The sequence below is a fragment of the Protopterus annectens genome, chromosome 11.part0 (genome assembly GCF_019279795.1).
Source record: "Protopterus annectens isolate FY-2018-M chromosome 11.part0, PAN1.0, whole genome shotgun sequence".
NCBI lineage: Eukaryota > Metazoa > Chordata > Ceratodontiformes > Protopteridae > Protopterus > Protopterus annectens.
Window position 1 is genome coordinate 199,306,373 of NC_056745.1, and position 22,710 is coordinate 199,329,082.

General features: G+C 38.7%; 1 protein-coding gene across 1 annotated transcript in view; it reads right to left on the reverse strand.

Annotated features, from left to right (window-relative positions):
- DDX11 (DEAD/H-box helicase 11) overlaps nt 1–22,710 on the reverse strand; it is a 1,280,855-nt gene that overhangs the window by 394,979 nt on the left and 863,166 nt on the right. The window contains exons 18-19 of the mRNA XM_044087617.1: nt 22,561–22,673; nt 12,760–12,832 (exon numbers count right to left, since the gene is read on the reverse strand). Coding sequence (XP_043943552.1) covers nt 12,760–12,832; nt 22,561–22,673 — 186 coding nt within the window. The remainder of the gene's footprint in view (nt 1–12,759; nt 12,833–22,560; nt 22,674–22,710) is intronic.

Here is a 22,710-nt window from a genome sequence, read left to right on the forward strand (position 1 = left end):
CTTGAGGCATGGAAGAAGAGGAACTAAGAAGTCCAGGGGATGAGAATGCTGAAGCTAAACTGACTTTAAAAACTGCTGAAGGTTTCTCATGTGGAGTTTGGCAAAAGGGAGCAGAGGAATGGTGGAGGTCATAAAACCTAGAGCTCTCAGAAACTTCCTTGCCCTGATTAAGGCCAGAGGAAGAAAAGACAAAGAAAGCAATAAGAATCAAGGCCTTGGGAGGAGGCAGGGATGCCAGCACTGGAACAGTCTGGATCCTGCACCCCACAAATACATGACCCTGTGAAGGAACCAGAAAAGACTTTCAGAATCTTATAGTGAACCCCAGGCTTTGCAAAACGGAAATGGAAAAGTGAATATGCTGCAGTAGAATCTCTGGAGAGAATGCCTAAGAAGGAGATTATTTAAGTAAGGAAAGACTTGTATCCCCCTTAGCCTGCAAAAAAGCAACTGCAGGAGTGAGGCATTTGGTGAATACCCCTGGGGCAGTAGAAAGGCCAAAGCAGAGAACTGAAAATGCTAGGAAGCAACACAGAAACTTAAAAACTTCCTGAATAAGGATGTGAAGATAAGCACCCTTGAGGTCCAGAGACACTAGAAAAGCCTGAGGAAGCAAAAGAGGGAACAAAGTCTGAAGGGACAACATCCGAAAGGAAGGACCTTCAGAAAGGTGTTTAAACGAGAAAGGTCCAGAATGGGTCTCCAAGAGTCCTCTTTTCTGAGAACCAAAAACATTCTGGAGTAAAACCCCTTCCCCTTTAGGAAACCAGAAGCTCCTGAATAGTTCCTGAGTCAAAAGATCCAGTAGCACCCCTGGAAAGAAGACCAACAATTCCTGAGGTTGTTGAGGAATGCCCCTGAAAGGGGGAAGAAATTTCCAAACCATGTAATAACCTAGGCAGATAATAGAAAGAACGCAGGAATCCTGAGTAATCTTTAACTAAATTGGAAGGGATAGAGAAAGAGAAAGAGGAATGTGGCTGAGAAGAACAGGATAGTCAGACAGCACTGGTTTATCAGGATAGGGAGATTTCTGGGTTACGGGAGTCTGTGTAACTTTAGCAGGAGGAGCTCTTTTACCCCCTTCTTACCCTTGGGAGGAGGGTAAGACTGCCTACATACAAAGACTGGCTTATTAGGGTAATTTCTTTGAAACATACACACAGGAGAAACAAAAACATGTTTAAGTTCCTGCAAACCCTTGCCCTTATCCCGAAGAGACTTAAACATATCAGCAGCAGCTGCACCAAATAAGTGTTTGTTATCCAGAGGAGCATCCATCAACTTAGCCTTAATGTCATCAGGTATACATTGAAGCTGAATCCAGGAATAGCTCCTCAATACAGAACCAAAAGCAGCAGCTCTGGAAGAAGCATTTTATGCATCATAACTGCGCTTAATAGAATGGCGAACCACCTGAGAAGAAATTACCTAACAAACCTGAGAAAGAGCCAAAATATATCTGGACATATGGGTTTGGTAACTGACAGCTCTAAAAACCAAGGTAGCAGAGGTATAAACCTTCTTACTTAGCCTTTCCATAGTCCTATTGTCTTTATCAGAAGGAAGAAGCTTTGTAGAAGGCAGTAATTGATATGGCTTGTTAGATGCCACAGACACCACAGAGGGTTCAGCTGAAGGACATCTATAAAGGAATTTGCAATCGTCTGACATCCTGTAAAACCTATCGGGTTTTTGGGGGGCAGAGGGCTGGGAGTCTGGAGCCTGAGATGCAGTAGAAAAGGCATCCAACAAAGCAGCCAAAACGGGAGGGACAGCAGAAGGTCTAGGAGAATCCATTTGCAGAAACTCGTAACACCTCTTCTGCACCTCAGAAACCTGAGCACAATCCCATTTAAAAAATCCCATCATCCTGGAAATTGTGTCCCCGAAGGAAATCTCCTCAAAGGGTGTATCAGGACTAGAAGACTCCACTTCCTCAGAACCATAGTCTAAACAAGAAAGATTCTGGAATGAATAAGCAAGGATTCCTCATCTGAACCCACCTCTTTCTCAGAGGAATCCTGTTCCCTAGGCCTTTTAAGAGGAGTTGAGGACCAAGGTGGAGCAGGAATAGAAACTCCTTGAGGAGGTTTCTAACCCATAAGGGCATCAAACAAACCCTGAGTGAAATTCTGCCATTCACTCCAAGGGTTCTTAGGAGTAGTAGAAACATGCTTTGCTTTCTGTTTCTTTTCAAAGGGACATCCACCCTATAAACATTGAAGGTTCAGACGCTGGATGGCATTCCAGAATTGTACATGGAACTTCCTCTCTAACCAATATTTGAGGAACACCCCTTGGCCCTTCGGTAATAATCAGCCGCAGTTCACCATGAACATCTGAAACGGACATCTGTGAGGTCTCCAAGAAAGTGCATAAGGTCGGATCCTACAGACATGCCTGATCGATTACAGTTTCTCATAGAAACTGCTTCCTAGTAGCTCAGTCAGCATCTTTAACAAAAAGGGCTCCTTTTTCTACCTAAAAGTCCAAGACTTGCATGAACAGGGAAGTCTCCAGGAAAAAACAGCATTCCTGTGGAAGTGTGGAACTCAGGAGGGAAGAATGTGATAAAGATCTGGAAGTTTTTTTTAACAGAATTTTAAAATAGGGGGAGAGGGGAGCACTAGCTTATCTTGGGGGGGGGAGCTGAGGTGGCTCTATTACCCCCAGAAAGGAAAAGACCCTTGAGACCCAGCTTCACACAGACTCATTTTAATTTTAAACCATGATTATCAAGTGCTTATTTCTTTATTGGCCAAAACAATGGCACGGTTGCTGCCAAAACTGATAGATGCAGATTAATGTGGTTTTGTGGAGGGAAGGCAAACATTTGTCAACATTAATAGAAAACGGGTGATCCAGATTGCAGCAGAGAACACTGCTACTGTTGCTGAGTCTTCATTGCAGAGAAAGCACTCAGCGCAATCAGCTGAGATTTTATGAGTGGCCCAATGAAAGCATTTGTATTCTGTGGTAGAATAAAGTTAATTAGGATATATGTCATGTCAGAGGCAAGAATTAAGGTGGGAGGTTTCCACTCCAACAAGCTGTGTTTGAACACAGGAACTGGCAGGGATGTCCTCTTTCCCCCCTTTTCTTGGCGTCATATTTAGAGCCACTGGCAAAGTAAATAAGGTACTCACAATTCAAGGATATAATTGGTATGGTAATAAAGAAAAGTTAGCTTTATTTGCACATGGTATTATTTTGTTGAAAAGTACATTCTGGCATCATGGAACATTTTCAGACAGTTTCAAGTCTTTTCGGGATATAAAATAAATGAAGATAATACAAAGGCTACAGCAGTAAACTATGTATCCACACATGAACTGGTTCAGCAACACATATTTATGTGGACATAAGATAACTTATTTAGGTATATGCCCCCTCTGCTGTAGAAGAAAGTAGCAGCCCCCAAAAATCGCAAAAAAAAACGATAGGCCAAAAGAGAGCCATAAAGAAGATAGAGTGGACTATTGATGATAAGAAAGAAATTATGTATTGTTTTTATTATGCAAAAAGCACAGAATTTCCAGACACAAGACATACAAAAAGATTACGGGATAAATTAGAGGAAAGAAAAATACTTCCACAAGAAAAACTGTTACAAGCATCAAATAAAAATGTGTGTTCACTAATACAACAGATTTGTGAAAAACATTATATAGACCAAGAAACTTTGATCGGTTTGGAAAAAGTAGCATCTGAGGAAGTTCAGAAATATAAACCAAACCTTGAGATTTTTGAAAAGTATAAAAAAGAAATATAGACTCGGGAAACAAAGAGATTTGATATAGTGCAATATTTATGCAAAGTCAAAAGCCAAATTAATCAGTACAAAAAAGGCAACCCCAAAGATATTCAAATAGAAATACAGCCAAAAGCATCTAGATATGGAAAATTTCGCAATAAAAAAATATTACAAAGACGGAAAATAAAAAAGAAGATTAGTAAAGTAGAAGTTAAAAAATTAAAAGCTGAAGTTATGCAACACCTGCAAAGTAAAGGATTTGGTGTAGAAGGTATATCACAAGTTAAATCACAGCATGATGGAACAAGTCCCCAAAGTAAGGAGAAACAGGAAGATCAAGAGACATCTGAAGAAGAAATATGGACATGGGAAAGAAAAAGAGATTTAATATGGTGTAATATTTAAGTAAAGTAGAAAGGAAAACTAATCAACAAAAAAGAGCAGCACCAAAGATATTTGGAGAAATACAGGCAAAGGAATCCAGACATGGAAAACTTTACAAATACAAAAAATAAGAAGACAAAGAGGAAAAGTAGAAAAGGAGATCAGTAATGGAGAAGTTAAAGAAAGAGAAACTGAGGTTATGGAGTACTTGTGAAGTGAAGGATTCAGTGTCGAAAATCTAACTCAGAAAGCACCACAGCAGGATAGAGCAATGGACATCCAAATTAAGGAGAAACCAGTGAACAGGAAGTAACTGGTCAGTTGCCGTATGAAGATATTTTGAAACCTTCCACAGGAAACCAGTGTAAACGTTCACTTGAAGCTGGACAGCAAGGGAAGAACAGGAAACTATGGTAACTCTGATGCAGTCAGTGCTGAGGAGTGACAGGTCAGTGAGTTCCCATATGACAGAGCAACGGATGACACAGGATGAAACTGAAGACAATATGCCACAAGACGATGCTATAGAACTATCTATAGAATGCCTGCAGGAAATGGAAAACAAAAAATGTGTCCTCAGTGTAGAAGAAAATGAGCTAAGAAAAGTTACTTAATTTAATAGAGATAGACATATTAAGATCAATGAAATAAATTGACCACAGAAGGTCAATAAAATCCAAAAAGTCAGAAGTTTGATAAAACAAATGAACACAGTAATTTGGAAGGTCTATAGCAGTGGTGCACAACCTTTTTGTAGGGAGGGCAACTACACGAATTCTAAATGCAGCTGCAGGTCACCTCAAAACATAGTAAGTCATTACGACTAATAGGTACAGGCAGGGTTGCCAGATTTCTATCGGGCCAGGTAAGGACAAAATAAAAAGGGCTTTAATGCGGAACATCAAAGTTCTGCATTAAACACAAGTAGCTCTATGTTTGGTGATTTTTGATTGGCTCGTATATCGACAAACGGGCCAATCAAAAAATCGCACAGCAGACCCTCTTCTGTTCAATGCGAAACATCAGGCAGTTCCGCATTAAAGAGAAGTAGCGCTGTTTTGCGATTTTTTTTTATTGGCTCGTATACCAGCATATGGGCCAATAAAAAAAACAAAGCGGAGACTGTTTCGCCGCGATTTTAACCGGCAGTGCGGGACTTGGGATTGGACTGCTGATCCCGGTACTGTCCCACTTAAATAGGGACGTCTGGCAACCCTGGGTACAAGTGACTGGCATTTTTACTTAAGACAGTAGTCATGAAATTGCCTGTTTTCTACATCAACTTTGTATTTAACTTTATTCTGGCTTGCAGCCATGACTTATTACAAACTCTTGCAGAAAGTTACTACTGTTTACAGACTACAAGTTATAAACAAGAAACAATTGTTACTTCCGCGGCTAAAATTAGAGGTGTGCGCAACTGCAGTCAATTAGGTAAGTAAGCATGTGCTGGAAAGTTTGCATGACTGGAGTAAGGCATAGTATTTTTTTTTTTTTTTACATTTTTTTTGGTTACTCTCTGGGGGCCAGATGGCGTTGTGTGGAGGGCCGGATTTGGCCCCCGGGCTGGATGTTGTGCACCACTAGTCTATAGAGATCCATGTGATATAATAGAAGTAAATTGGATATATTACTGTGCAGCTAAATTAATAACATATAACATTCTACCACAAAAACACAGGGTAGTAAGGGAAAGCAAGGGGAGAAATTGAATACCATCATGGACGTATTGAACAGAAAAAATATAAAGCAATTAAGACAAGAAATGTTATTCTTTGAAAAATATAGAAGAGGAAACAGATCAACAAAAATACTCAGAAAGATAGACGTGATAAAAGCAATATGCAGTTTTATAATGGATCAGGATCTATCTTGCATTACTGCAAATAAATTAAAAATCTCAACACAGACAGAAAAACTTAGAAGATACACAGATAAATGTAAAGGAAAAGTACAAAATAAGCAAGTTACTGATGACCCCAGAAAGTTCTATAAAGAACTGGGAAACAAGGCAAAAGGAATTGAAAGACCACCCAAAAAAGAAGAAATCGATATATTTTGGAGAAATATCTATAAAGATCCTGTGGAACATAACAAAGGGGCTAAATGGATAGAAAAAGTAAAAGAAAGAATAAGTACAAAGGTACAGAATGTGAAATGGGATGAAGTAACAGCCAGAAAGATTGAAATAAAGTTAAGAAAAGCCTCCAATTGGAAAACCCCAGGCCCAGATGCAGTACCTAACTTCTGGCTAAAAGTATTAACATCTTTGCATAAAGATTTAGCCATGAGTAAGAACTATTTATATGCACACCTCAGACACTAATCTGGCTAACAGGAAAAATAATGCGCCTATGTAAGAGTGAACCTTCAAGTTATCCTAAAAATTACAGACCAATAACTTTCCTTCCAACGACGTATAAACTATACATCAGAATTGATGCCGACAGAGTTTATAGTCATTTAGAAAAAAATTCAATCATGGCAATAGAAACAAAGGGTAATAAAAGAAAGTCTTATGGAACAAAGGATCATTTGTTGCTAAATAAAGTCATAATGAAGAACTGTAAAAGGGGGAAGAATCTAAGGATGGCATGGATTGACTACAGAAAAGCATTTGACAACATCCCACATTCATGGATAAAAGAGTGCTTAAAATTTGTATAAGATACACCCTACACTGATAGATTACATTACAGTGACCATAAAACAGTGGCAGACCACTTTGCAATTAAGCCACGATAACGGACAAATTATTATTCCAGGGATAAAAATTCAAAGAAGGATATTCCAGGGTTACTCTCTGTCACTGCTGCTATTCTGTCTTGCCCTTAACCCATTAAGCTGTCTACTTAACAGCTATGCCATGGCTATAATTTGGCTGCTAGAAAATAAAGTGTAAAGACTTCTCATCTTTTCTTTCTTGATGTAAAACTGTATAGCTCATCAGATGAGGAACTGAAAACGCAACTGCAAGTAGTCAAAACTTTTTCAGTCTATATAAGAATGTCATTTGGTCTTGATAAACGTGCAAAAGCAACCTTTAAAGCAGGAAAACTGCAGCACCAAGAAAACATCAGTTTGGGACAAGAATGTGATATAAAAGAACTTGACCAAGAGGGAGTGTACAAATATTTGGGAACTGATGAAGGATCAACAATAAAACATGAACAAATGTGAATAAAACTTAGTAAGGAATATTTTAGAAGACTTAAATTAATTCTGAAAACAGCACTGACATCTAGGAACAAAATTCAAGGTATAAACCAATTTGCTCTTCCTGTCCTAAGTTACAGCTGTGGCGTCACTGATTGGCCTCAAAAGGTGTTGGGACAGATTAGATACGAAAACAAGAAGGATGCTTCATGCTCAAATGATTTATAAAAGTCAGTGCATACCAAGATTATATATTCCCCATTCCTCAGGAGGTATTGGCCTCTTTGAAATTGATTACATGCATAGATCTGCAATCGTGGGACTGCACACACATATCTGGTGACTTCACAAGACCCAAACGTAGTGAAAGTTTTGAAACATGAGGAGAATAAATCTAAGATGACTTCCCTGCTTAGTCTAGCAGAAGCATATTGGCCTCAAGTACGAATGGAAATCAAACCAAAAGTAGATACAAATCAGGCAGCAACTGAATGTGGCACAAACAAAAGAATATAAGGTGAAGAATCAAATGAGAAGGCAAGAAATGTGGAAAATGCATAAATATAGTTGCAAGTATAGAAAACTTCTGGAAGAACCTCATGTTGATCAGGATTGAAGGCAAGAATGGTTAAGGAGAGGCGAATTCAAACCAAAAGAAGAAAGGTTAATATTGGCAGCCCAACATAGTGAGCTATGTACACTCTGAAGTCCACTGAACATGTGGGAGAAACAGACAAATGTTGTTGTTGGTCTTTCGGCTTTTTCCCGGTAAGGGGTCGCCACAGTGGAACTCCGGTCCACTAATGATTGGCAGTAGATTTTTTTACGAAACGCCAAAGTGCCAGCTCGATGCCCAACCTTCAACGAAGGCACACCCATTTACATACGCATGTCTTTCGAACGCTACCCAACCGCGGGGAGGACATGCAGACTCCATACAGAAGGCACTCCCAAGCCACGCCGAGAATCGAACGGGAGAACCTCTTGCTGTGAGGTAACAACGCTACCGCCATACCACCACGACATATAGAAACAGACAAATGTAAGTTTTGTAAAACAGAATCGGAAACAGTTGCACACCTTGCAGCTGGTTGTGACATACTAATGGCAGGAGGACTGTATACTGGAAGACATAAAAATGTGGCAAGACTGTTGCACTGGGGATTGTGCACACATTCTGGTAGTGAAGCAGCTGAAAAACATTTGAAACATGAGTCACAAACCATCATAGAAAACTATATCTATATCACATGGGATTACCCATTACCAACAGTTCAAAAGATAAATGCGAGAAAACTCAATATAGTGGTCCATGAAAAGAAGACAAAAGTAGCATTGATACACTCAGTGACTACAGTGTTTTACGTAGAGAGAGACACAAAGTCATAAAATATCAGGATTTGCAGGCAGAAATGAAAGCAATGTGGAAGAAAGATGCCCAAACAGTTGAAATACTAGTAGGAGCAACGGGTTTATAAAAAAGAATCTACAGTCGTATTTAGATATGTTACCAATACATGCAATTCCGTAAGAATTGCAGGAGGAGTCATTATTGGGCACATTACGGGTAGTGCGAAGAGCACTTCTGGCTGACATCATAGGTGTGTATTAGGCTAATGGCCCTGGAGCCTTTACAAGCCTAGCCCATAGGATTACCCTGGCATTGTGCCACCCGACCTTAGTTCCCAGTGCCTCTGTCACGTAAAGCCACTGGAGTGATCCCTGGGCTGAAGTTTATATTTCCCATCCACTCATCAAGGTTTCTCTTGAAGAGGGCCAGTGAGGTGCTCTGCTTGGCATGTATGAGAAGCCTATTCCATAGCATGGGCAGTCTCTGGGTTATGAACCTGTACCTCCAGCATGTTCTGTTGATTGTGGTAATGAGGTTGAGGTCTCTGGAGTGTGTGGTGCGGAGGGATTGGGATTTCTTCAGATGTAGCATTTCTAAAAGAGCTGGGTCAGGCATGCTTCATAAGTCAGAGATCGCCTTTAAGTAGGCGACATGAGACAGAGAATAGTTGGAGTTTTTTTAGTCTGTCCATATAGGACAGATGTTTATGGCCTAGGATCCTCTTTGTGAGGTACTTTTGTGAGCTCTCCAGTTGTTGCAAGTTTTTAGTGAGGTACATGCCAAATGGGGCATTATACTCAATGACTGGCCTAATGAGGGAAGAGTAGAGGGAGACAATGACCTCTTCCTTCTTGGATGCAAAACCCTTAGTAATGAGATGTGCCATATAGAAGGACTTTCTGACCACAGTGGCAATGTGGTGGTCAAAAGAGAGGCTGCTGTCAAACTGTGTTCCCAGATCTCTTATAACGCCTTCTGTGTTCAGTGGACTACCATCGATGTGGTAATTCATGGGAACTGGGTTTTTCCCAAAAGGGATGACGACACATTTTTTAGCAGATTGAAACACTAATTTTATTAACTTTAATCGTACTTTGACTTAGGAATGGGGTCCATTCCTGTCATGGTATTACAAATCCAAAAGACTTGGAGAAATTAAAAAAGTATATGGACTTAAAAGGATTCTGTTACGGAAGCTAAGGATATGTGGAAAGATACTAAACAAAAGGTAATACAGAAACTGAAAAACTGGATGAGCTTTATTACGGATATGGATAGTACGATATAAACAGGAAAAAAATGTTTTTAGTCCCTCTAGTTTTACATACAGGTAAGGTATATTTTTTGGCAACCACAGGAGAAGTTGTGGAAAATAACAATACTTAAAAAAATGTATTTAGCAGGAGAACAGGGCAAGAATTAAGTGGGATAAGTTGTTCCTCCCCACAGAACAAGGCAGTTTAGGACAATCTGATTTGAATGGATATGTCAGAGTGATACAGTTAAGGCTCATACATAACCCCAGCAGAAGGTTATAAATCAAAGTGGAAAGAGATAATGTTGAAACAAGAGGAAGTTCGAGAAATAAGGAGACTAGGATTTTGGATGCAGATCCTTAAGGAAAATAACAGCAATTACACAGAATACTATATTCATAAAGTTGCAGAAATTGTCCTAAAAACTAAGCCAACATGGGAAAGGGGAAAGGAGATTTTGCCAACAGGGGTACAGAAACTAATGAAAGACAGGGTTGCAATGTGCTGGAGAAAACTGGCAAAGGAACTATGGTATTGGTAGCAAAAAACTACAGAGAGGAAAAGATAATACAGTAGGATGAGGCCAAGCAGACGTTTGAACTACAGGTTACAGACTGCCTTCCTTTCTAGGGACTGATATCAAAGTATAAACAAAGAGAAAGGAATAGGAAAGTGCTAAATGAAAAAAAAGGTTGGCAGAGTTTTTAGTCAAGTCTAGAACACAGGCTGCTTTTTAAAAAGGGATAGTTAGTAGGGCATACAAAATATTGCATGACAGATATAAAATCAATCTGAGGAGGTTAGAAAAGATTGGAAAGGGACACTAAAAAGACAATTTACAAAAGAACAATGGGACAACATCCGCATAAACCCAAAGTATGCAATATAATCCAGAAGGTTTAGGATTTTTGATTGGAATTGTTTGCATAGGTATTTTATACCCCGAGCAGACTTCAGAGAATTCTACCTGTGGTAGACAGCAAATGCTGAAAGTGTGATAGAAAAAAAGAAAGAGGAAAGTGGAAACATGTTTTTTGAGAGTGTCAACACTTCCTGCATAACAACTGCATTTACTGCACCACTGTTTCTTTTCCTCTACTGTTACATATATTAGAAACTTTCTCTTCATGCCCCCGCTTAAAAGGGCTATCCCCAGCTGGACTTTCCTGGTAAAGAAATGCAAATACATAAATAAAACATAGTTTAAAAACATGTGGTCTCCATCTCTCAAATTATGACGCACTTGAAAACCATTTTAGTGATTCATTTAGAGTCCTAGCTAATTACACAGTAAACCTTACTCCATTTCTGTATCTGGCTTTGCAAGCATCAATCAGACACAACATTAAAGGTGACAAAAAACACAATGGCTAGTCCTGCAACAAAATCATCATTGTTGGCTGTATCCCTCTCTTATTTTACTTTCTCTACAGTATTTTAATCACTGATTAATACAGCAATATTTTAACTGCAAAAAGCTTAAATATTAAACAAATACATTCACAGAGTGGGCTAGGGTAGGTAAAGTGTATTCGCCTCAAACTTAGAAAATGCTGCTTTCCATCTTGGGCTATAGTGCACATTCACTGCAGCAAATAATCAAATCAGCAATATGGTCATCTTCTCCAAGTTCTGGTAAGATTAGATAGGGAGTGAGAGATGCACTGAATTACGTCTGTTCAAATGTAGTTTACTTTAGTCTAGAAAAACTCTCTTTGACTCTGAGTCCTAACGTAAATAGATCTATCAATACAGCATTTCCACTACATGGTGTTTGCTAGTGTGCTTCTATGTATTTTTTCTATAAGCATACCTCTTGGTGTCTGCAATGCAAACATGCTCTGTCCATCTGGGCAAACCAGTTATCAAACTGAATGAACGGTGGCTATAAAAAGAACTGAAATTCAAATGAGTTTATTTCTACATAGTGTTTCTAAGAGAGCTCAAATTTTCTTAGTATTGCCACGTCACACAGAGGTTCTCTCAATTCTTTTTAGTATTGCAAAGAGGTTCTCCAGTTCAGTTCTCTGTTGGGGCGCGTTCTGTCTGGAGTCTGCCTGTCCTCCCTGGATTTGCTTGGGTACTCTCCAGGTGCTCTGGTTTCCTCCCTTATTCCAAAGGCATGCCTTAAGATGGCTCGAGGATTCACTTATTCATTAGTTTAGGTGCAAGCATGTGTGATATGGAAGAAAACCTGGCAACCATCCTCCCTCTGTCTTGAGAACACCCTGGGTAGCAATGACTGTCTGCGAGGTCACTCTATAAGGCGGATGCAACATGTAAGAGACTGAGTGAGTGAGAAGTAAACTAGAAATTCCAATGCAAAAGGATGCTTCACCAGAGTCTCATATTTATTTCAGCTAAACCACTACTGGCAGCATGTTAAACACAAAACAAATTCCACACTTCTGCATCAAAAAAATGTTCATAAAGTACTGCAGATTGAGATTTCTAATACAAATACACAGAAAGCTGCTGTTTAACTCCACAAGTTCCAATGGTAATAACCTACTATTATTCCAATCACTGTTTTATTGCATTTCTGCATACTGAAGTGTGTCCATTTGCAATATATGCAGAGAACATATCCACTACCTAGTAGGGTCTGTGAAAACATCTCCCAATATGTAACAGTGCCATTATACAACAGAGTAATTTAAGGAGATATTTTTTTAAAACAGCTGTGGTAAATAATACTAATTATAGTCACTCAGCTGCAGATAATGCAAGATTTAAATGAAATTTAGACATAAGGCAAAGCCATCATGGGTAAACTTCAATGGTTTGTAAAATACCATGTGAGAGATATTATTGTTGACATACAAATGCTGTACAAATTGAAAAAAAATGCTCACCACAAGAAAACTCAGATAGTCGTTCTAAACCAACACCAGCTGAAAGCAGTAACTGCTCTTTAAAATCTGCTACCTGCATAAAATAAAAAAAAAGAAAAAGAAAACTTTCAATGTGAAACCATGCAACGTAAATATTCAGTGTTCCAACACTGATCATAAGCAGTATAGCATATACTGTTCATGATGACACCCTTCCCAAAGATTCAGATACTGTAAGCCAAACCATTTTAGCTGCTAGAGAGAAACTGGTTGAAAAATGTTTGTAACAGTAAGTTTTCAACAGCAGCATTCCTGCAGCAGTTAAGGCTGCCACTGCAAAGTTGCAAAATCCTAGGCTCTTAACACACTTCTGCAAACAGTGGCTTTTGCAGCCACATATGGCTGTTTGGCTGTTCTGATGGTTCTGGGTAAATATACAAATATGGTCAGGCTTAACAGTAGCATTGTTAAAACGCCTCAGCATTTTTAAAATATATGTACATCTGAATCTAAAACTAAGCATAGTTTTCTTGTTATTAATCATTAATATGCATCCCCGTTTTGTTACAGCTTCTTAATTATGAGGCTGCTCCATCTACCACTTTCAAAACAGTTGGTTATTGAATCTTCTTATCTTTTGAATTGCTGAACTCTACATCTTAGATATAATCCATCCTAAAGTCAATGCAGCAATGTAACAGCAAACTGCCCTAGCCCGCTGTAGCTGACGGACAACAAACACAGGCAATGAATGTGGAACACTACATCAGAAATAAACTGATACAACAAAGCTGGTCATTTAAAAATACATACTAGGGTTTCCTAATATTACATAATAAATTGCTATATTTAGCAACATATAACTTCCTGATAAAAAGCTCACATTCAGGCAATAATGTTCCAAAGGTAGTGAGACACATTCAAACTACTTACTACTACATCTTAAAGGATATTTTACTTTAATGTTTTATTAACATCCTCAACTGAACATCACACAGCCTCAAGCTGTTCTCACTTTCCCCATGCATCCAGCCCCAGATTCTCCAAATGCTAATTATGGGGTACTGCCAGACATAACCCTTTGCTAGGTGGCCCTACCAAATCCTCCATAAGTCACAGCTGCAGTATTCTTTGTTTAGCCCCAGGGAACGAGAGATCTAATAGGGAGTTGAAGTAACGGCAGCTGCAGACAATAATGCAGCAGCAGTAGTAGGTGAGCCAGTGCAGTGACATCAGGACATCATCACAGTCCTTGCTTCTTCTTGACAGGATGACCTGGAAAGCTTTGGGTCTCCAGCAGAGAAGAAATCCATGCTTTCTTCTGAGGATAAGGGAGCACACACACACACACACACACACACACACACACACACACACACACACACACACACACACACACACACACACGCACGCACGCACGCACACACGCACACACACGCACACACACACACACACACACGTTTTATACAAGACACTCACTGCCTTCCAGTGCAGACTTACCAACAACAATTGAAACTTGATTAGAATTATTCTGCACAAACATGCTCACATAATGCTTTCCAGAATGAGAGGGTACATGGAGCTGTTGTCCAAATAAGCTGGTATCATCATCATCATCATCATGTGACCTTTCCAGAAGCTTCAAGCAGCAGAGTTTAAAATAGTACACACAATCAAAAAGCAAGGTTTAGCTTGACCTTTAAACTGCAGTACATTTTGAGAACATCAAATGCAGTTATATACCATTTACATACTTTTTCCCCCACATATTACAATTTGCAGAAAAGGAAAGAACTATGCGGCTTCTTTCATCTTTTCAACAATTATTACTTTTCTTACCTGATACAACTTGTTTCATTCCCCATGTAAGCACTCTCAATTTATTAGAGTTCCTCACACTTATAAACAGCTGATCCCCCACACGCACATGCACATATATGGTCTCTTTCTCATGCACACACACTCTCTCTCTTAGACACTTGCACACAAACACGAGACATGAGTGTCATCAATTTCGATTGCAATTTCGTCAACCTTTAGAAAGAAAAAAAAATCTCAGCAAATAGTTACACACACAAATGGATGGTTGTATCGTTAATATTTGTTCATATTTTGACTGGGTTAGCCCTACTATGTACAATGTCATCTTAGTTTTAGAGGAGGCCAGGACACCGAGGAATTTCTTCTACTCTTTTTGAGCACTAAGCGGTGTTTGAGGGCCGTCACTAGTGCTTGGAGAATTCCAAGATGGGAGAAGGAGTAAACATGGTTGCTAGATAACTTTGGCAGAGATAAATCAGAGAGAGAGAAGTGACAGATGAAATCTTGGTTACCGTGTTGGAGAGCGGAGGTCTGGATAGAGAGGTGATGAAAAATTTAATGAAGAAAGGAGAACCAGATGAAGGAGAGAAGGCAAACTAGAGTGCCATAACAGATTGAGTGTTACAGAAGCAGTCAAATAATGAAGTTAGTAACATGGCAGAGAAGCAGATTATACAGGCTGAAAGAACAGAAATGTGTTTGGCTGATGTAGTAATCAGTTTTATAAATATGTCTCTGCATCTGGGTACTATGGATGACAGAAATAAAGCAAAGAAAAAAAAAACATATGAAAGTGTTATAAGTCAAGGAACAAAAAGCAGTGTACAATGTGATGGGAGGTGCTTGACAGGACATGGCAGCGGCTTCCCAAAAAAGATTGGTGGGAAGAACACGTAGTAAAACAAGTGCTACTACTGACAGATATGAAATTATGGAAGATATTATATTGCCACTATGATTTACTTTAAGAGACATAAGATTCACACATTTGGGGTTAGAATACTTCTGTGAGGCAACTTTTGAAACATTTTCGAATGTAGAAAAGTTTATGGGTGAAACAGAAAAAATAGATAACATATCACATTGGAAAGACTATTTTAGAACTTTGGCTTGCAGTTAAAAAAAAAACATACCGTGCAATTCAGAACTTCAGAAATGGAAGAATGTCAGCTTAAGGCTTTTTTGACAAAATGTGATAAAGTGAATGAATAAGGAAAAAAGATAACAGAAATGTGTTGACTGGAGGAAGGGAAGTGTGGGTTACACTGGATATAGTACACCATATTTCAAATAATATAACAGTAAATGGGAAAATAGCAACTATGAGGTTTTAGAGCCAACTGACGGTCTGCTTCTACTGTGGGGATGAAAAACATTTGGTTCAGGAATGTATAAAAGGAAGATGTGGGGAGCAAGGCCATATTGCTAGGAGCTGTACACGTTTGGAAGAAAATGTAATGAGCCTGGTTATTTCTAGTATGAATGTCCAGTAATGGAAAAAGGGTACATGATAAAAAGGTTCATGGGGTAGACAATATGTAGAACACAATATTCAGGAAGAAAGTGAAATGGCTGATGTAAGTGTGGAAGAAAGTGACAGAAATAGGACTCAAGGTGAAGAAAAGCAGCTGGTGGAAGGAATAATGGTAGAAGAGATTCAGATACAGACAAAAAATTCACATGATGGGGTGATAAGTGAAGAAGAGGAAGATGATGACTCGGGGAACAGGGAGAAAACAGCAGAAAGAAGTGAACTCTATTGGAGAGAGGAAGAGTGAGAAGGAGAAAGAAAAATATGAACAGGAGGAGAAAATAGATGCAAAAAAAAAAAAAGAACGGGATGATTTAGGTATTTTGGAAGTAAATGCAAATAGTATAAGAAATGAAGTGAGGGCTTTAATGGTTGTTGAATTGTGCAAGAAAACTATATATGTACTATGTTTACTGGATACAAGAAGTGTTACACGGGAAAAATTAAAAAAAAAAAAAGAAACTATACAGGGAAAAAAGATTATATGGTCGGTAGGAAATGAAACATTTTCTGGGTTAGGGGTGTTAATAAGAGAAGGTGAAGTAAAATATTGGATATAGCCATTGTAATACCAGAAGGGTGATATGAGACCTGAAAAAATGGACACTGAATGTAATAGTAACATCTGCATATACAAAACAGGTCAGAAAGAAAATATAATGTCTGAAAAACTAAAGAAAATGTGATAGTAAACAAGTCAATATTAACGATTAACAACTAACTGTAAAGTAAAAAAAAAAAAGAAAAAGGAAAAATGTCACAAGATATAAAAGTGATCAAATAAATAATGTGATGTGGAAACGAAGTCATGAAAAAGTACTCAGATGTACAAAATGGGAATTTGTAAAACTGATTACGTTATCAAAGCAGGTGACATGAAGGAAGGAGCAGGTAGAGTAGAATGAAGATTTTTTCAGATCACAGAGCAGTAGGGACTGTATTTGGTGAAAATGAAATCATAAAAAAGCTAAAGGAATAAAATAGTTAATGGGATGTAGAAAGAAAGAAAGAAATGAAACTGGAAGGTAATAGACTATGAAAGGAACATACGACAATGAGAACATTTTATGTAAAGATGACAAAATGGTAGGTAGTGTTTAGAAAGAAATATAAAAATATTTTCTGGAAATAGGTAAAAAAGAAAAAGATGAATATGAAAACATGGTGAAAGAATTTTAGAAATGAATAAAAGAAGAAAGCAATAGAGAAATAGAAAATAATTTTCATGAGAAAAAAAGAAATAAGGCAATGTTGTATAGACTGAAATACCTTTAAAGGGAAAAAAGGAAAGATGTTTCACTTTTTTTAAGGAAAGGAGGTAAAAAGAAGGGAGGGTACTGATGGCTGGAATGGTACATGGGAATGAGGCGTCAGAATGTAAGGCAGAAGAAATTATACAGATAGAAACAGTGTGTTAGAAGGAAGAAGCTGAAAGGGAGGAAGTGGAAAGCAGAAAAATTATGATAGAGCAAAATGTAAATTAGTAGAAGCAATTGAACTGCAAGAAGGAAGAGGTTATAAACAAAGTGAAGGGAATCAAGAATCAGAACCAGGCCAGGATGGGTTAAGTTATGGATATTACAAGGGGAGGGGTGCAAGGGAAAAAATAAATACTTGTGGAAATATATGTGCTGGGTTGCTTAAATTTATATAAAACAAAGACAAGAAACAACATTAAGAAATGGAGGCCATTCGGCATCAACACCTTTTTCCCATGTTCTACATTCGGTCATCTGGACCCTGTGTTCACAGCTTAACATTGAGAATATTGATTATAATTTTTTTATGAAAATAATGCCAAAAGTATATGGACTGTTTTGCATAAAGATAAAACAAGTGAGAGAAGACATATGGGGCCTCAGTTTAATGTCTCATCTAAAGGACAGCACACTCAGGAATGTAGCACTCCCTTTATGCTGCACCGCACAGTAACACCACAAAGTCACTTGAATGCATTTCTCGAGATCAGTGCTATATCATCTACTATCAATATTTCTTCTAGTACAAATTGCAAAAGTGACAGAAATAAAATTACTTTTCTCTTTGGTACACAAAATGCAATAGATCAAATGACGTACTCCCACAAGTAAAAACATCTCATATATATTATCTCCATGGCTGTACAACTATGACTACAGTGCAATGTCCTACACACTTAACTGTAGTCGACCACAGAACCAGTCGATTAAGCGTAAAGTTGACAATAATGATCATTCTCCAAACAGACCAACTACATGTCAATCAACTGTAATGAAAGTGGTATACACAAGCACATGTGTATTTATGTATGCATGTATGTATGTATATGTGTGTATACACACACACACATAAACACACACACACATATATATATATATATATATATATATATATATATAGAGAGAGAGAGAGAGACACACACACACACACACACACACACACACACACACACACACACACACACACACACACACACACACATACTCTCTCATATGAATTCTGCTCCTGGAAAGAAAACAGGGTGATAAATCAACTGGTTTATGAACATTTATGACACCAGTTCTGTCAGACAGCACAAGTTAGTCTTAAGGGCTACCAGATGGTTGCAAAAGACCAAACAGGGCACACTACAACTAAGGGACTGAAGTTTATACATGCTAAGAGTAAAGGTGGTGTTTACCAAGAAAAGTGGGAATTTCAGAGCTGTTAAATCAAGCAGAACAAAAGAAGACTGGGCAACCCAATTATTCAGAAAGTTCAAATCTGAAGGAAGAAAAGTGTTTGCCAATGGTGGACAAAAATACAGAATTGTTTTAGGAAATGTTTAACTAGCTGGCACTATGCCACATTTTCTGTCCATCATAATGTTAAAATATGCAGCAAGCACAATGACCATTGAGTAACAGACAAACCATACAGAAGCCCGAGATATATCTGGACTACCTGCAAACTAATCTACTGACATATCAAGGGGTACCTTTCTGCCAAGACGGAGAAACATTTCTACTTAGCAGAACATGTTTAATGGCAGAAATTCCTTCTACCAGCTTTCATCACCTCTGAAACTGACAATGGGAGGCTTAAAGCAGTAAAGTCAGTGTACACAACAGATGGTCAAGAGAGGCAGGAGTGAGAGTCATCATTTGCTAATTAGAGACCGGGATCCCCTACTAAATTTTCCACTACAGATTGTGACATCTGCAGTGGCTGCCTGCAGAGGGTATATTTCTACAACCACATATGCCAGTTCCCTACCAGTGCAGCGCACTGCTACACTGACTGGAGTCATTATGGCCCACAGAAATACATCTTCACACCTGTAGGGGATAGCCAAGCACTGAATTAAACTGCTTCCCTTTCCCCAAGGATGTGAGAGCCAGTGGAAACCTCTCACTTTCATCCTCCCCACTCTGGCTGCTTTAGTGTTTGTCATTTATCACAGTCAGGGCTTTATCCCTCTAAGTCATGATGATGAGTGAGGAACTTCTATCTTGTACTGGGACAGATTCATGCATGGTCACGAATGTGTGTGACGAACATCTCACTGTTCTCAGTCACTACAGGCAACAAGGATACTTTTTGGCCCATTCTCTATGAATTTTATGATTAGGTGTGCAATCACAAGGAATGATGGTAAGGAACACAAGAATCTTCCTTTCCACATGACAGACAATGCTTCAATCAATCCCTCTTGCCCTGGAAAGGAGGACTTTTTACTGAATGATGATCAAGTCAATCTCTGGGGTTCCTGACTCCTGAAGACTGTGACCAGACAGTGTTCCCTTATCAGAGTTAGGGCAAGTCTAGTGCTCTGACTGAGGAAGTTTCCAAGCTCAGTTACTTTTCTCAGAAAGTGATCAGTTGCCACAACAATGCTCCAGTCTTTAGCCCAATACCAGAGTTGCACCGTTGCTCTGCAGTGTGTCGGAACACATCATTCTGTCTACTCATATACTACACCACAGCAGGAAGTGTTTTAGTCTCAGTCCTCACATTTAGCTTATTTGACTTTTTAGGTTGAAGAATGTGAACTATAAAAATAAATCATACCTCTTTGTACAAAAGTACCCAAGATACTAGAATGCAGCTTAGGATGTGCACAAAAATACATCACAACAACCTAAGTAAACTATGTTTTTTTATAAGATTTTATGAAATGTCTTGTGGATGTATTCACTGGTATATGTAGTTATTCATTTGAAAAGTACTGTCTGCAGGCGTTTAACTTATTTTCTAGTACTGCTTTTAATGTAGCTTTAAGACAAAGTTTTATTTTGCTTAGGAATGCAAGTATCAGTTTTAGTGTTTTTCAGCTTGTTCCTTACTTGCCTTAGTGTATAAACATACTTCAAACTTCATTAAAGTTTAACCTGAGAAAGCAGCTCTGCCAAGGCCCGAGTTATGTTTTAAACTGCTGTAACAAAGTTTAATATTTTAATGAAAGGAAACATCCATGCTATGTATTCATTCAAAATGAAGTCTCTGCTGAAATGATCCTGGGGAGCTGGGCAGGACCTTGGATTACCAGTCTAGTATGACAGCTTGCATGGATTTCAGCTCAACAGAAGGTTAATCTGGTTCAGAGGATAAAACTAGCAGAGATGAAGTATGACATAGGAGGGCAGCAGAACAAAAGATAGCTGCTAGCTCAGTATCTAGACTGATGCCAAAACTATATTAATCACAGGACATTTACGTATGGCTGGACGAAGATTGAATCCTTGATCCTCATTTTCTTGAGATTCAAACCACAGAAGATTAGAGCTCCTCCATATGAAATCAATGTTAGTGAGTTGTGCCAGCAGTTATATCCTTTTTGGGGAAATTTCCCAGTTCTTTGAGTTGGTACAACCGTAGAGTTGGTATATAAGTTGGGGGGGGGGTGAATCCCCCCTCCAAAAACACTTAAAAATGTGTTTTGTTTGGGGAATTTAGTTTGGGGATTCTGATCCTCAGTGGGTTAATCTTTGTCCACTCTTAATGGAAGCAATCAGAGAATGACCTGGATAGAGTATCCTGGCACTGATACTTATGGTTCTGACACTGGCACTGACCAGGAAAGGTGTGATAACTCAAACCCAACCATCGATTCCAAGGCCACGCACTCTAACACATCGCACATCACACACACTTTTTCAAGTAAAAATGGAAATGGCTGTTTGAGATACCAGTAAGCATTACAAGGACCACTAAAGCCAAAATTACTTACAACTTTGTAAGATAAACTTCTGAACTGAAAAAGTAGCCCACGTTTCTTGTGGAATTCATCCAAACACAAACAAGGCAATGAAGATTGGGAGAGTGACAGCTCCAAAAAAGCATTTCAGGATTAGGGGAAAGAACTTGACAGCCTGGGAGACTACTGTTTGCCAAACGGTCCTAATGCTTATGACCTTAGTACTAACAATAACCCAAACAATAAATGAAACATTGAACAAACATAAATAAATAAAATAAATTAAAAGGACTGTTTCTTGATTAACCAGTCTTGTGCTATAGAAGGATAAAGTCCTGAGTATTTTGCAGATAACCCAAGTTTAAGTACCAGCTCCAGCATCTGTCGGCACTCACAAGGAATGGGATTGAACAACTGTTGCTGGCTCGCCCACCCTGGGGAAGGGTGGCAGCTCTGGCTCACAACATGGGTGACACCTAGTGGGAGCACTAGGAACTTACCCCATGGATCTCAAGCCTAGCAAACCCACACTGCTTTCTTAACTGAATGTGAAGTCTGTTCCTTTAGACTGTGGTAAAGAAATGAGAAGTTCAACCATTCCTTTTATAGCATTCGACACTGATGAGAAAGTAGAATCTTTAAAAGAAACAGAAGCTGCACTCTGAAGACTCCTTGGCAGTTTTAGTCAAGGACTGCCTCTCTCTGTCTGCAAAAAGAGTTCTTTGCTGAATGACCACTTGTGAATATGATCAAAGATTACAGTTTTCACTGATGTCTCTAATTTAACATGTGTCTAGCTTTGGATCACTGCCCATTTCTAGTTTCTACAATCCCAAATCTACTGCCATTATAACTTTCAGCTGCAATATGGAACTTCTCTCCTAGAATATAATCATTTGTCATTAACAAAGATAATTTTCACTCTCTCACCTTTCTCCAAAGGTCCAAATTTCATGCCGTTAAAAAAGATAAGCTCAACTACTCAACCACAAAGACCAAAATCACAGGTTTCAGATGATCTAGTTTTTTTTAATTAGGAAAAGATATTAGTCCGGCTGACATAGTCAGAAGACTACAGAAATCTGGTACAAGCTTATGTCAGGTCAGGCAAAACTATTACTTCTGTATCTTCATGAATTCAGTGACAACTTTTATGTATGCTAATGTAATATCTTATACTTTATATACTGCAGTATTTATATACTGTATGGAATAGACTCGTATAAACCACTTCTTGCCTCTGGCTTGGATCATGGCTTGAAAGGCTCCACAGGGATCAATTCACTTAACAAGTGATAAATAAATTACATCTTACTGGTTGCATGGTTCCCCCAGCGATGACCACAGAACGGCATTCTTTCAGAACCTCTGCAAAATGCACTGCAGGGTTCAAGAGAAGAAACTTCAGGCTGCTCTGTCCCACTGCACCTGGGAAAGAGATAACAATGCAAATATTCTAAGATTT